The 13,875-nt window shown below is 42.5% G+C and overlaps 1 protein-coding gene across 6 annotated transcripts in view; it reads left to right on the forward strand.

Moving 5' to 3' along the window:
• The window catches only part of KDM2B (lysine demethylase 2B), a 125,136-nt gene that overhangs the window by 47,854 nt on the left and 63,407 nt on the right, over positions 1 to 13,875 (forward strand). For all 6 annotated transcript variants that reach the window (XM_068163462.1, XM_068163460.1, XM_068163461.1 and 3 more), the window contains 2 exons: positions 1,800 to 1,893; positions 2,749 to 2,902. In XM_068163462.1, the coding sequence (XP_068019563.1) occupies positions 1,800 to 1,893; positions 2,749 to 2,902 (248 nt within the window). The remainder of the gene's footprint in view (positions 1 to 1,799; positions 1,894 to 2,748; positions 2,903 to 13,875) is intronic.

The following is a 13,875-nucleotide window of genomic DNA, read 5'->3' on the forward strand; positions in this document are numbered from 1 at the left end:
ACCTGAAAATGATTCTGTAAGGATTTCAATTCTGTACTTTAAATCAACATTGAACCCCTTTAATCATCAACACTGACCACAAACTGAGAATTGACACGTTTGGGGTTTTTTGTGTGTGTGTTATGAGCAATTATTCAGCCTGTGACTTTTTGCAGTTTGTCTGGAAGTAAAGGCAACTTCCTTTCTAGGCTTCTTTCATTGTTTTTAAATCCTATCTGACTTGTAATCAACAACATTTTGGTAGGGAAAAGGAAAAAAAAAAAACCCTAAAAACATAAAAGGAGGAATTTAAAACAAATTATTTGGGAGGGAAGGACTCATATTTTGAAGTGGAGCATATTGAGAGTCTAGACAGCTTCTTGGCTAGCTGTGATTTTTGAAGCATCTGAAATACCCCAGGGGCAGAAAAAAAAAAAGCTCTTGTCCTGCTTCTGAAAGATTTAAAAAAAAAAATAAATAAAAAGGAAAGGAAAAAAGAAAAAAAAAGAAAAAATTCCAGTGGGCAAGAGGAGAGACATGTAATTGCACAAGGAGAGGTTTTAATTGTGAGATGAAGGCGCAGGACCTTTTTTGAAGCCCACAAATTGACTGTCTTCATGACAGCATTGCGTATCATTCTGTCAACTCCAGCTCGGGATGTGGTTGCTAGGCAGCGGGCTCTTATGTACCTATAGTCTCTCTGATTTGCCAGCCTTCTGCAGACACATGGTAAGGTCCTTTCCAGCCTATCATCTAGAGGGACTTCTGCACGCCGTCTGCATACTGCTGAGATTCTCTCTACCTGAATGTGATGAGAAAGACACACTTAAACCTTTTTTGTTTTTTTTCCTTTCCTTTTATCTTTCTTTCCTTTTTTTTTTTTTTTAAATCCCATGCTGGTTCTGTTTCCATAATCACCCTCTGAAAAAAAAAAGCAGCCAAAAAACCCAAACCAACAAAACCAATCCAAACCAACAAAAAAAAACCAACCAAAAAAAACCACCCCCCCCAAAAAAAAAAGCCATGAAACGGAGACCGGAACAAGGAAAAGAGGTTAGTGGGTTAAGTGGTGTGTGTTTCCTGCGTTTGCAAAGGTGCCTGCAGTGAGGAGGGCGGCTGTAATTCGGCCATTAGTTACAGATGGTGGCTGGAGTCTTGAGATTGTGCAGTGAGATCAGAGCTCTTGTCTCTTTGCGGCGATGCCGACCTTAAGCTGCTTTGAAAAACCTGACTGAGACAGCATAAAAAAAGAGTGGATTTGATAGCGATGCTGCCAGCTGCTTCCTTTATGTGTGTTGATGCAGAAATGCCTAGAAATAAGAACAAAAAGGAGTTAATTTGCCAAATGAGGTTTCTGTCCTTTAATCCTTGCAAAAAAATGGTGTTAGTGGCGAGTAGGTACAGGAAAATACGGAGGGTTTGTAAGCAAATTATATTTTTTCAAAACTTTGCTCTTCAGGGCAATTTGTGTGCAACTTCTGGTGAAGGTTATGTGTCAGGTGGTGAAGGAGAGTGTTAAACAGATCACCCCAGGGACTGGCAGTGGCATAAGAAATACTTCTGAGCAGCATAACTTTTAATGTTTTTCCATTCCTTAACTCTGAAAGCTTTCATTGCAGCTGTATGAACAACAAACTTGAATGTGGAGATTTTTCAGCAGAACCCTAGTTATAGTTACTTGCTGAGACAAATCCATGTCCTGTAAACACAGAAGCTTAATTGATAGAAACAGTGTTGCAACTACAGCTAACTTCTGCAAAATAAGACATGAAAAATGCTGTTTCAGACTGATTAATTTTTGTCCTTCACTCCGCTTACAGGTACTGTTTGATGAGTGTGAAAGGATGCTTCACCGATTTTCATATTGATTTTGGTGGCACTTCAGTGTGGTATCACGTTTTCCGTGGGGGGAAGGTAGGTGAACCTTGCTTGATGTTTGTTTTTATTTATCTGTGCCTGTTAAGGAGGGAAGGGGTTAAGTTTCTTCTATTTTTCCCCCTTGTTTTGGGAGATGCAGTCAGTGATCAGTCTATTTCAGCTGACTTTGTTGATGCACACAAAGTTTGCTGAACTAGAAGGACACCATTCACTCTCAGTAAACAAATGGATGTGAAACACCAAATGTGATGTCTGCTGGTGGTGATGCTTTTAGGCTTGCTACTGCTGCATGTTTAGAAGTGTCTTGCAGTGAGTATGTCTGTATGTACCCTTCTTGGGTCAGAGTGCCCTCACAAGTCTCCTTCTGTAGCTAGAGCTTCTGTTTCCTCCTAGAGATTCCATGTTTCTTAAGCATGCCCATGCACCCTGTGCTGGAACTGAAATATTGCAGGATACAGAAGTGTGAGAACATAGGACTGCACTGACATCTTTGCTGGTTTGGTTGCTTTTCCCCAGTTCTAGTGTAGGTAGCATGTGGTGGGAATTGAAGTAAGTACAGCATATTGAACATCTCTGTGGTACAGATACTGTTCATCTGTGTTGTCCAGTGGAGCTGTACTATACCAGCCCACTGGAAGTAAACTGCAGGCATCTTCTGAGCGAGTTGTTTTGTGGAAGAGAGGTGATAACTGACAGTTATCTTGCCACTTCCAGCACATGGACTTAATTGCTGCTGCTGGCTGCCTCTGTGTGCAGCACCTGAAAACATGTTTTGTGCAGAAAGCTGGTGGTGTGTGTTCATTTGTTTTAACGTGATAACCTTGTTGCAATCTCTCAGCTGTTTACTTCTGTTGACTGTTGGTAATAGTTGAATCTCTCTTTTATTTTCAGATCTTCTGGCTGATTCCACCTACTCTGCAGAATCTAGAACTTTATGAAGAATGGGTTCTCTCAGGAAAGCAAAGTGATATCTTTCTGGGAGACAGGGTGGAACGATGCCAAAGAATTGAGCTGAAACAAGGCTACACGTTCTTCATTCCTTCAGGTATCACCTGTTAACTAGCTGGTTTTGGAAGCAACAGTTCTCTGTAAAATTATTGCTCACATATAAATCCTGTATTGACCTCTTTAGTTGCTGTGGCAAAAGAAAGGTTAGGAACTGAATGCACCTAATTTCTTCCAGAAATTGACCCAGCCAGACCAATGGCAGATGTACTGTGAGGAAGTGTGCAGTGATCACTTGTGCTAGGAAAAAGAAGACTTGGGTCTCTGGGGCTTTCAGTCTACCACTTCTCATCAGAGTTATTCTGACTTGGGCTATTGTTTGCTTTCCTGGAGAAATATCTTTCTGGTTTTGTGATCTCTTTGGGCAGGTTTCATATGCAGTTCTTTAACTTATTTCTTTGCCTCTGTAGCCAGAAGTGGGTCTCAATGCCCCCTGATATAGCTCAGTGGAGATTTCACTATGAGGAAGAGCAGGTGCTGTGCCCTCTCAGAGTTGCTTCTTGGGGAAACAACTTTAGCTTGTTGTCAAAACTCTTGAGAATTTCTGGTGGTGGAGATTGTGCTAAATCTGGACATCTTCCAGTAGCCCAGCCATACTTAATTTTTACACTACTGCCCACCTCAGTAGGTGTGTTGGATGATTCATGCTCTTCCTGCAAAGCAACTAAATAGTTGCTGCTTTGAAGGCTGGTGGCTTCAGCCCTTTCTGCTCCTGCCTAAACTGGGTTAAGGAGGGTGCAGTCTGTAACACTCCTCATCAGGTGTTGCTTTCTTTGACTATTAGGAGACCATAAGTTTTGCTTATAGTGATGTAACACATGGGCTATGCCTAGTGGAACTTAGCAGGGAAATAAATATAGGTAGCCTTTCCACATGACAGAAAGCTCCAGACAGCTCTAGAATTACTCTGTGGAGATAGGATTATTATTTTAATCCTGGAGACAGGGAGAATGCAGGTCATGTGAAGATAGTGACAGTGTTCTTACCAATTAGGGAGCATTGATTATATCTGCTGAAGGCTGCATATTTGTAAGTATTTGGTCATAATCAGCATGGGAAGCAACAGACAAAATTATATTGAGGTTGGAGGAGTTGATCCATTAAAGGTATTAGATCTTCCCTTGAAACAGAATGTGCTGCAACTGTTTGAACTGGGGGTTTGAGTGTGCCTTACTGCATTTTTGTATTTATCTTTACTCACCTGCCAACAGCCTCCTACCAATTGGACTTTCTGGATGTTAGTCATGTTCAGCAATTGGAGTACAGCAAGTTGTCAGAGCTTGTGCAGGACACAGCTGTAACATGGTGGCTAAAATGAAGTGATTCCAAATCTGGTGCTTGACTATAGTTCCTATTTTTTTAGGAAAGGCCAGAGTACAGGAACACCAATACCTCAGATATTTTGGGCTCCACGCCATATTTGAAAGGCAGATATGAATAATTTATCTGTAAGCACCTCAAGGATTCAGGGGGTTTTGTTCTGCTGTATTTTGTCTGGAAAGCCTATTTGCAAATCTTTCCTGTCTGTGAACAGGCATTATTTTTGTGTTTGTTTTAAGCCTATGGAAATGCCTAATTAAAGGCTGTTCCAGGTCAGCAAATTGAGCATAGCTGTGTAAAACAGGTCAGTTCCTGTGACCTTTCTGCCCTGGTTTGTGCATGTATTGCATTAGTTAATGTTTGAATGTGTTTTGTGTGTACTCTGGAAGTGTTTAGGTTCTGATAATGGATGCCTGTAAAACTGGTGTCTCCCTTTCAGTTGAGCCCACTAAACTCTTGACCAGACTCAGCTTATCCCACAAGGAAAACACCTCCTCAGTCCAGGTCTGGTCACAGAAAGTGTAGAGTGATACTGCTAGTGCTCCGCTGGACTGAGAGAACATTTCAGCAAAGGACTTTTTCCACAGAATATCCTCCTCTGCCCCTGGTTTCAAGTTATTTTTGAGGCTGGTCCTAGAAACATGACTGTACTCTAGCAGTGTAAGGATGAAGTAGGTAGGGAAGTCTGTAATAAGAGACATCATGGAGCGAGACCATAGGCTTGTGGGAGATGAAGGGTTTCTCTGAGAGCCTAGGATCAGCAGCAGATACAGTAAATCCCTGAAACTACAAACCACTTGGACAAGAATGGGAATTATTCTTACAGAAGGCATAATTATAGTGCTCACCAGGGCCTCAGGGTATTTTCCTCTCCATCACTGCCATCATCCTTTCAGGATTAAGTTTAAACCAGTTAATTTCTACCTGTGCTTCTAACCCTGCAAAGCGCTGACAGGCATGATCACAGCTGTGGTATCAAAGAGAAATTGAGTGAAGTATTGTCAGCACCGGGAGTCATTATGGGCTGGGGTGCATCCTGCAGTGTTTTAGGAAGAGGCCCTTCTAAATGTGGGATGGAGAGAAGTAAAGTGAGATTCTGAGGGACACAGAGCCTGGGGCCTTGCATAGGAGCCAAGATATACTCCTGATGGCCACACAGGACATCTCCGAACAAGTGATGCACAAGTTCTCACCTCCCACTTTACTGGTTCCCACTGATGAGTCGAGGATGATCAACTCTGGTAAAGTCAGTGGTAGAGTGATAAAATCAGCTAGGAACCTGGCCTTTTCCTGTAATATAATTGTCTAAACTGATGTCAGCATAGTTGTTGATTGAGAAATACGCCACACTGTGTTGTGCTGAAGTTTGTGGTCAGATACAGAGTCAAGATGTTAAAACAGCTGAAGGTTCAGGAGGGGAGTAAGCTGTAGTTGCTGCCAGTGTCAGTGAATGTGTGTTGCTTTTTTTTCTGCAGAAATCTGACTGTTGTTTTCCCAGAATAGGAGAGAACTTGTCCTTCCTTGTGCAGGAAGACATTAGTAAAGAATTCTGTGGCCCTAGGGTGTTTGCACTGTGTCTGTTACCACTAGCAATGTTTCATCTTTCATATGGTTGAATGTTGAATGCAGATTAATTTCAGTCAAGGTAACACATCTTACTCTGGTGTAGTGGACACTACATGCTGTGTGCCTGACCCACCTGTCAAGGAGAAGGGAAATTCTTCATAGAGTGTGCTTTTCAGGTACAAACATGATTTGGAAGAGAAAAAGCATGATCTCAGTGCTCAGTTATTGCTTCAGTAGGGAAACAACAACGTTTTATCAGTCACAATCAGATCTAGAGCTTGTCCAGTATTACTTGTGCTGTAGCTTTCTACTGTACTGCATGTTTGTCTGGTGATGACTTCCAGGGAAGATGTGTTAAGTGTCTGGAGTCCAGTGTGGTGTTATTAAGGAGAAGTAGTTCAGATATCTCATTGCTGTGCTGAGGACATGCAGAAGCAGTATTTGGTCTGCATCCCTCAGATCTCTGCAGCTCAGGATTACTGTAGGCACGTGTTTCTGGCTTGTGTGCAGCCACTTGTTCTGTCACGTTCTGATTGCTCCCCTGCAGCCTGTTTGAAATACCGCTCACTAGGTTAATGCCAATGTGTTACCCAGCTTTAGAATATCTTTAGTGCTTCTCCTTTTACTTCAATATTTTTTTTTTCCTTTTACATTGCTGCATAACTTCACTGGAACCTTTTACTCTCTCCTCTGCTTGCCCTTCATCTGCCTTCTCAGTCTTTATGTTCTGTAAAACATCTTTTACTTCAGTCCTTGTGCTTGGTTTTTCAAGTGGTGCATTAGGCATCAAATTCCCTTCTGTCTCAATTCTCTGAACACCACAGTACTTTCTCTTGTCCCTTCCTAAGCATCACTGTTGTTACCTAAACTCAAGCTCAAAACTAAGCACACACAAAATGAAAAATTAATCCTTTTTCAGTCTGCTTGTTCTTTTGAGTCTCCTGGTCTTGCTGAATATGCCATTTTAACTGTCTTCTGACATTGATATTGTTGTTGTTCTCCTCCATCCCTGTTACTGTCTACAAACAAGATCTTGCAGTAGTTTGAAATACATTAAGTTCATTTGCCTTTCCCCCCACCCCACAATTTCCTGCCAAATCTCTCTTTCAAAACATGACCTTTTCTTTCATGCATGTGTATGTGTGTTTGGTGAGGACAGCAGCACTTCAAAATCAAGAGAAATGCAATTCAAAGTTTGCACATGCAACACCAAGATGTGCAAAAGCAGGCCAGGTGGTAGTCTCTTGTGGAAAACACTTCCTGCGGTATCTGTGATCATTATGTGTCTTGAAAAGGTGAACTGGAGCTGCTTATGGATCATAACTGCCACTGTAGTCTGCTATAATGTGGATGAACTTGGATTTTCTTCTCTTCTTGTGGAGACCAGTTCTGCTGACCTCCAAGGAAGTTGCCACACTTGCTGTAGATACAGTTTGCTTCCAGGGTTTGCAGTGTTAGTGGTCTAAGGAAGTTTGCAAACACACTGGATTTGACTCCTTTGGGAGGAGATGGCTAATACTACTGAGAGTTGCTCTAATCCTGGGGTTTTTTTCTAAGCCTCTGTTGGTGTTTGGGGCAGCAGACTGATGAGCAGGTATGGTTTAGGGTTGACTCTGTGTGGATATTCTTACTGTGGGCTTTCAAAATATGCGATTTTGATGTCAGCACGCTGAAGACATGAGATGGTGATGTGTGTGAGCTGGCAGTGTAGAGAGCTGTGTTTGTGGGGGAGCACAAATCCTCAGGTGGTTAGGACATTTTGAGTGACTTCTATCTGGTCTTAAAAACTGACAGTAATAGTCTCAGCAACAGACCACTGCATGGTCCATAAAATTATGTCCAGGAAGTCCTAGTGTGTGTATTATTTCTGAAAATGGAATATTGGATATGGTCAGGGATTGGATGCATGAAGAAGAGTGTGGTCAGCACATTGACGGAGGCTCTCCTCCCCCTCTGCTCTGCCGTAATGAGTCCACAGGTTGGAGTATTGTGTCCAGTTCTGGGTTCCCCAGTTCGAGAAGGACAGGGAGCTGCTGGAAAGTCCAGTGGAGGCTACAAAGATGCTGAAGGGACTGGAGCAACTCTGTGAGGAGGAAATGCTGAGGGATCTGTGGTTGTTTATTCTGGAGAAGAACAGATTGAGAGGGGATCTTTTCAATGCTTCTAAGTATTTGCAGAATACAGAATTAACCAGGTTAGAAAAGATCTTTGAGATCATCAAGTCCAACCTGTCACCCAACACCATCTAATCAACTAAACCATGGCACTAAGTGCCTCATCCAGTCTTACTTTAAACGCTTCCAGTGATAGTGACTCCACCACCTCCCTGGGCAAAGGGTGGGGGACAATAGGATGGGGCCAGAGTCTTTTCATCAGTGCCCAGGGACAGGACAAGAGGTAATGGACACAAACTGGAACCCAGGAGGAAAAATTTCTTTCCTGTGATGGTGTCAGAGTACAGGAGCAGGCTGCCCAGAGAGGTTGTGGAGTCTCCTTCTCTGGAGAGATTCCAAACCCACCTGGACATTGTGATCCTGGAAAGCCTGCTGTGGGTGACCCTGCTTTAGCAGAGGGGTTAGACTAGATGATCTTCAGAGGTCCCTTCCAATGCTCACTATGCTGTGGTTCTGTAATTGAACATTAGATGTTGTAGAAGACTTTTGCAGTGCTGATTTATTATATATTCTTACAATCAAAATCCAGACAGGGTAACTTGCCATCAGCTGGGCATAATGTTTCTTTCTGGTTCTTCTTCTCACTGGTGTTGCTGCATACTATTTAATAACAGTTGTGTTTCACCTTGGATCTGGCAGTGTTCCATTGAGGAATAAGCTGTTTGGTTTATTTTTCTCAGGTTCTTTATAATGCACTCTAGGGCTTTTTGACATGGAAACATGGTGCTGCAGTCTCCTAATTTCTGGAGAGCTGGAGAATGAGCAACAGTCTAACAGAATATTCTTGTTGGGCTGTGGTGGTTATTATGGTAACAGGAAGGTTCTCCAAAGTTTTTGTCTCTAATCAAATGCAGAAATAATGACTTTTCTCAGGTGAATGTTTTCAAGGAGGAATGTGGGCAAAAAGTGGTGTTCTGGGCTAGACTCTATGCAGCTATTTGCAAGGATTCAAAGTGCCTCAGATAGTGTAGTGCTGGTTATCAGGAGGATTCTGTGATTCTGTGAGTGTGCGGTCACCTCTGCTATGCCAGTCAGTATTTGATGAATTATTATGTGATGGGGCCAGAAGGTACCATGCAGTCTTTATATCAAGGAAAATGACAGGCTATTAAAATCTGAGTGGTAAATTTTTTGCAGGCAGTTATGCTAGGGCTGCATAGCTGCCTGGCTATTTTTGGTTGCTGTTAGCTTTTCTCATTTTGGGAGCTTCCACTGACATTAATGGGAGCTCCATGCCTGGAACCTTCAGGGACCAAGCAATGAGGATCAGTGGAGAGGATCAGTGGAGATTTTTTTGCTTTGAGTGTCTGCTTTCAGATAGAAGGTGACAGCATAACGTTGGATTTTTCCTCTGCAGTGCTCTACCTAATTCTTATCAAATGATGTAAGATTGAGAGTTGCTGTAATATTTGTACTACTGGGGCAAAATTAGTAATTTATTCTTTTTTTTTTACTTTTCAAATGAAAACATGATGTTTCCTTGATAGATTTGGTTGTGGGCAGTATTATGACACAATCATTCTTCTGAGATGAGGAAAATGTTTTCTAGCAGTGCCTACTGTCAGGTTATCTCCTTAGTCACTTTTTGAGGCATACATATTTCACCTTTTCCACCCCAGGTTGCTGTAGAATTGCAGGAAAACACGTCTGCTTCTCTATCACAAAGCAAAATATCTCTTCAGTTACTAATGGAAACAGATGCAGCCTGCTTTTGGCTTGGAGCTTGTAGTCTGTTTGCCCTGTAGCTTTATAAGTTAATATTCTTTTTTATATTATCCTCAGATTGATGATTGCATCCTTGAAGATACAGGAGGAATTTGCAGGCCCCTGAAATCTTCTAACAAGTTTGCAGTGTTTAATAATACTTGCTTTATAAAATTCAAAAGATAATGAGATCGTATCTCTGAACTGCTTGGAAAAGCTTCTGTTACTGTTAATTTTACCTTCTTGATTTACTGGAGATGATAACATCTAAATATTCAAGGGTGTCTTAGGAGTGGTGGAATAATTCGTCACTGTAAAGTGGCTGAGAGTATTTCTGAGCCTCCTGAATAGAATTCCTGCTTGGTGTTGGCTTGGCTTCATAAACCAGGATTGGTTTGAGAGGGGGAAAAAAAATACTCACCACTACTAAGTTATCACCAAGAACTGAAATAAAATCTAATCAGCTTCAGAAAAACTGTAAGTGGACAATCTTCTTGCTGAGGCTTGAAATGAATGAGGATAGTGAGCAGTGATTTTGTGGTGTCTATGCTTCCAAAGCCATCTCTCCACGGTTACTTGAGCTCCTCGCTGGTGTGTGTGGTCAGAAGTACTCTGCTCCCTGTTCCTGGGTCAGGACTGTGCAGGATCTGCTCTGTTACACCAAGAGCATGCTCCAGCTGCAAGCTGTCAGATCAGCCTGAGAAGGAAGGATGAGCTGGCTGCACCTTCACTCAGTGGTTACCACCATCAACACAGGCTGGTTTGAAACTGGTCACCCACGAGGAAGAGTTTTGTACTTTGTGACTAATCCTTGAAGCCACACAGTGTGTGTTTTTCTCTTATCTGTCAGATTTAATTGTAGCCTTAGATAATGTTTAGCATGTGCCTTTGTTTGTTTCTCAGCCAAAAATTAGCAATATCTTCTTCCACTGCCTTTGGACTTTTTCAGTCCATAGTCCATTCCTTCTGATGCTACTCCAGTGCTCTTATTTTTGTTTTTAGCATTAAGGATAAAACTGAATCTGTGGAATTTAACTCTGTTGCTTCCTTTTTTGAGGGAGAATATGACAGTTTTTGAGAGTACTACCAAAGGGGGAGATGTTATCTCCTGTCTTGCAGCAACCTGAGAAACACAGAGGGTTGTGCAGTAGCACCCGGGTGTGTGTAAACAAAGCGGCCACTGAGGAGAGAATTGATGACACTGGCTTCAGAGGTGTCTGTGTAGGAGGCTGTGACACATTTTTGCTGTGAGAGCTGACAGATGCAGCCATACATGAGCAGACATGACAGGCTGTCCAGCATGCATTGACATGATCATACATGTCAGCTGACCTGTCAGTTCATCCAGCATAGCCAAAGCTGAGACAGGCAGGATGGATTGGTGCAGAGGATACTAAAGCAATCCCCTTGGCCGCCCTTTTTGTCTTAAGTATCCATGCAGCTTGCTTCCATTCTGGAGGTCTGTCTTCCTCCCTTCATAACTGGGAAGCTTAGAAGATGAGTGTCCTTGTTTGCAAATGGTCACAATGAACATTCATCCTCCTCAGTTTATTTCTGAGTCGTGTTTGTAGCTAAGCTGTGGGAATGAATCGAATGTGCCATCCAAGCTCGTGTGTTCTCAGAGCTCATTTCCACAATGTATTACCCTCACGGAAATGGTTTCCTGTTTTCTGCTCATCTCTCTTTCCTCCTACTTTTCTGGTGCTGGCCTCTTCAGTTTTCCTCCATACAGAGTCTTGTTAATATTAGAACAGATGTATTTTTTCCCCCTTTGTAATGTCTGTGCCAGTCTTCCTGTGGTTTCTGCCTTGTAAATTCTACTTTTTTTTTTCCTTCTTTTTTCTCCCATCTAATCTTGCCCTTACTGTCCCTGGAATACACCTCTTAGTGCTTCTATCTTTGCAGTTTCAATATTGCATGTAGGTTCCTCAGGCAAGTCACAACTATTTTGGGATGCAGCGTGACTGAAAAACGCTATACAGCTGAGTGGCCAAAATCTGTCTTACAAGCAGGTGACTCCCCTCACAGGGCTGTGTCCTGTAGCTGGCAGAGCGCTGTGAGCTGAGTCCTGTGTGTGGGAGCACATGAAGTGCTGTGAAATTTTCACTGAGGAAACATAATTTGGAGGAGGAGGAGGAGGCTACTGTGTGGTTGTAGTAAAAGCATACTCTTGAGGAACAGCTGTGTTGATGGGATCTCATTTTATTTCTTAGAAAATGAAGGCTGTCTCCTTTCTACCTCTCATACAGGACTAGAGAGACAGGTTTCAGCTCGGTTACTGCAAATATTTGACAGCAAAGTATGTTTTGAATTATATTGATAAGTCTATTAAAATAACTCATTGGATCTGCCAGCTCCAGTACGTTTGCATGTTGACTGATCTATGCAGGGGGAACTGCAGTGGGCAGGAGTGGTGGGAGCTCTGCAATGTTCTGCTGATGTCTGGTTGTTTCTGACCTGTCTGCCACTGCTCAGTTGTGGTTCAGCACCTATGCAGTAAGTTGGTTTGGGGGAACCTACCAACAGATTTGCTTTAGCACAGTTTCTATTCTTTCCCCCAGTCATAAAATCTTTGATTACTTAGGGGAAGGTGGCCCAAACTTCCTTAATTGTGGATCTTTTTGCCTTTCCAAAGGCTACAATCTGGAAGATCATTTATTTTTCTAGTGGTTTGCTCTTAGTACAGACTGATGTATTTCATCTGAGGTGGTGAACTACTTCAACTGTGAAGAGTTTTGAGAGTGTTGATGGATGTAGTTGCCACACTATACATACATGGGAAAAAAAACCCTCCTCTCTAGTTGGTTGTTCTTGATTTGGAAATGATAAACAGGCTGGATCATTGTGAGTGACTCTGTAAGTGAAATTATACTAACTGGAGCAGGAATGATGCAGCAGTACCAAGAGCTGCCAGAGCTATAAGCCACCTGCTTTTTTGTATATCTCCCATTTATCATGTGGAATCAGACCTGTAAACTGAGCACTGAAACAAGTTGGCCGGAGGTCTTTGAATCTCCATCCTAGGAGACATTGAAAAGCCATCTGGACATAGTTCTGGGCAGCTGGCTCTAGGTGGTCCTGCTTAAGCAGGGGAGTTGGACCTCCAGAGGTCCCTTCCAACCCTAACCATTTAGTGATTCTGAAATTCAGAAAAATGTATCCAGAGTGATGAGTTTGTGTTTCCAGGGAGAAAATTCTAGTGCTGATCTCTTTTCCTTCCTGTCTCTCTCCTACCGACACACCCTTAAATGAAAGCCCCAGTTCTGCCATCTGCTGTGGCTCAAGGACTTCTCAGAGCTTTGCTGGCCTTTACGGTCTAAAGGTTGTTGCAGAGCAGAGCTTTCGTGTCTGCTAGCTGGAGAATCCTTTAGGCTGAATGGCATTTTCCTGCTCCCTCACTGAGCTTGAAGTGAAGGAGAGCTGCCACAGCTTTAATGGGAAGTATTGCACAGTTAGGAGAAAATTGACTACCCCCTGTGTTGCCTTACTGTCTGCTGGTTTATAAATTGTAATGCTTTTCATTAAAAAAGAAGAAGAAGGGGGAAAAAAAGTTAGGTCCCAGGTCATTAGCAGGATCAATTCCTTTTTCACTGCGGAGATCAGAGGCTACAGTCTTGCATAGCTAGTCCTTCAGCTGCTGCCGTACCAAGCAAACAATGCAGAAGCAGAAGAGCTGGTGTGTGGCTGCCTGAATTGCTATACCTGGATTTTCATTGTGATAGAAAATTATTCCCTCACTTTGGAGCCTGTGAAATGAATTCAGTCCCTTGCAGGATTGGGTCAGAACAGTCTCATCAGCTCCAGTAATAGGAATGTAAAATCCTTTAAAGTGGGGCTGGCAGTGAAAGAGATTTTTGTGGTTGCTGCAGGAAGTTGATAATAGGCTATGAAACTTTCACCTCTGAAGGAGGGTTGGTAATAGTTTGAAACTGTTGACATCTGAAGATGTATGCTTTGATGCTGGTGTGAGAGAAGTTTGATGTGATTCAGTCCAGTTCCAAGCCCTAGTCTTTCACCTCTGCTAACAAGAATGGCAACCTTACTGGAGCTACCAGTAGAGGTATCTGAGGGCCCAGTGTGTTGAACAGACTGATTTTGCATCTTAGTCATGGATGTGGTTGAGTCACAAGCTTTCATGTTCTCAGTAAACACTGTAACTGTTCCATGAATAAACAGAAGAGACCAATTTCCAGAGGGTTGTACATCATAAGATGCTATGACTAGTCTTAAAGCATGGCTGGGAGCATAC

The sequence above is a fragment of the Melanerpes formicivorus genome, unplaced genomic scaffold (assembly GCF_026170545.1).
Source record: "Melanerpes formicivorus ecotype bairdi unplaced genomic scaffold, bMelFor1.0.p_v2 SCAF_72, whole genome shotgun sequence".
Taxonomy (NCBI): domain Eukaryota; kingdom Metazoa; phylum Chordata; class Aves; order Piciformes; family Picidae; genus Melanerpes; species Melanerpes formicivorus.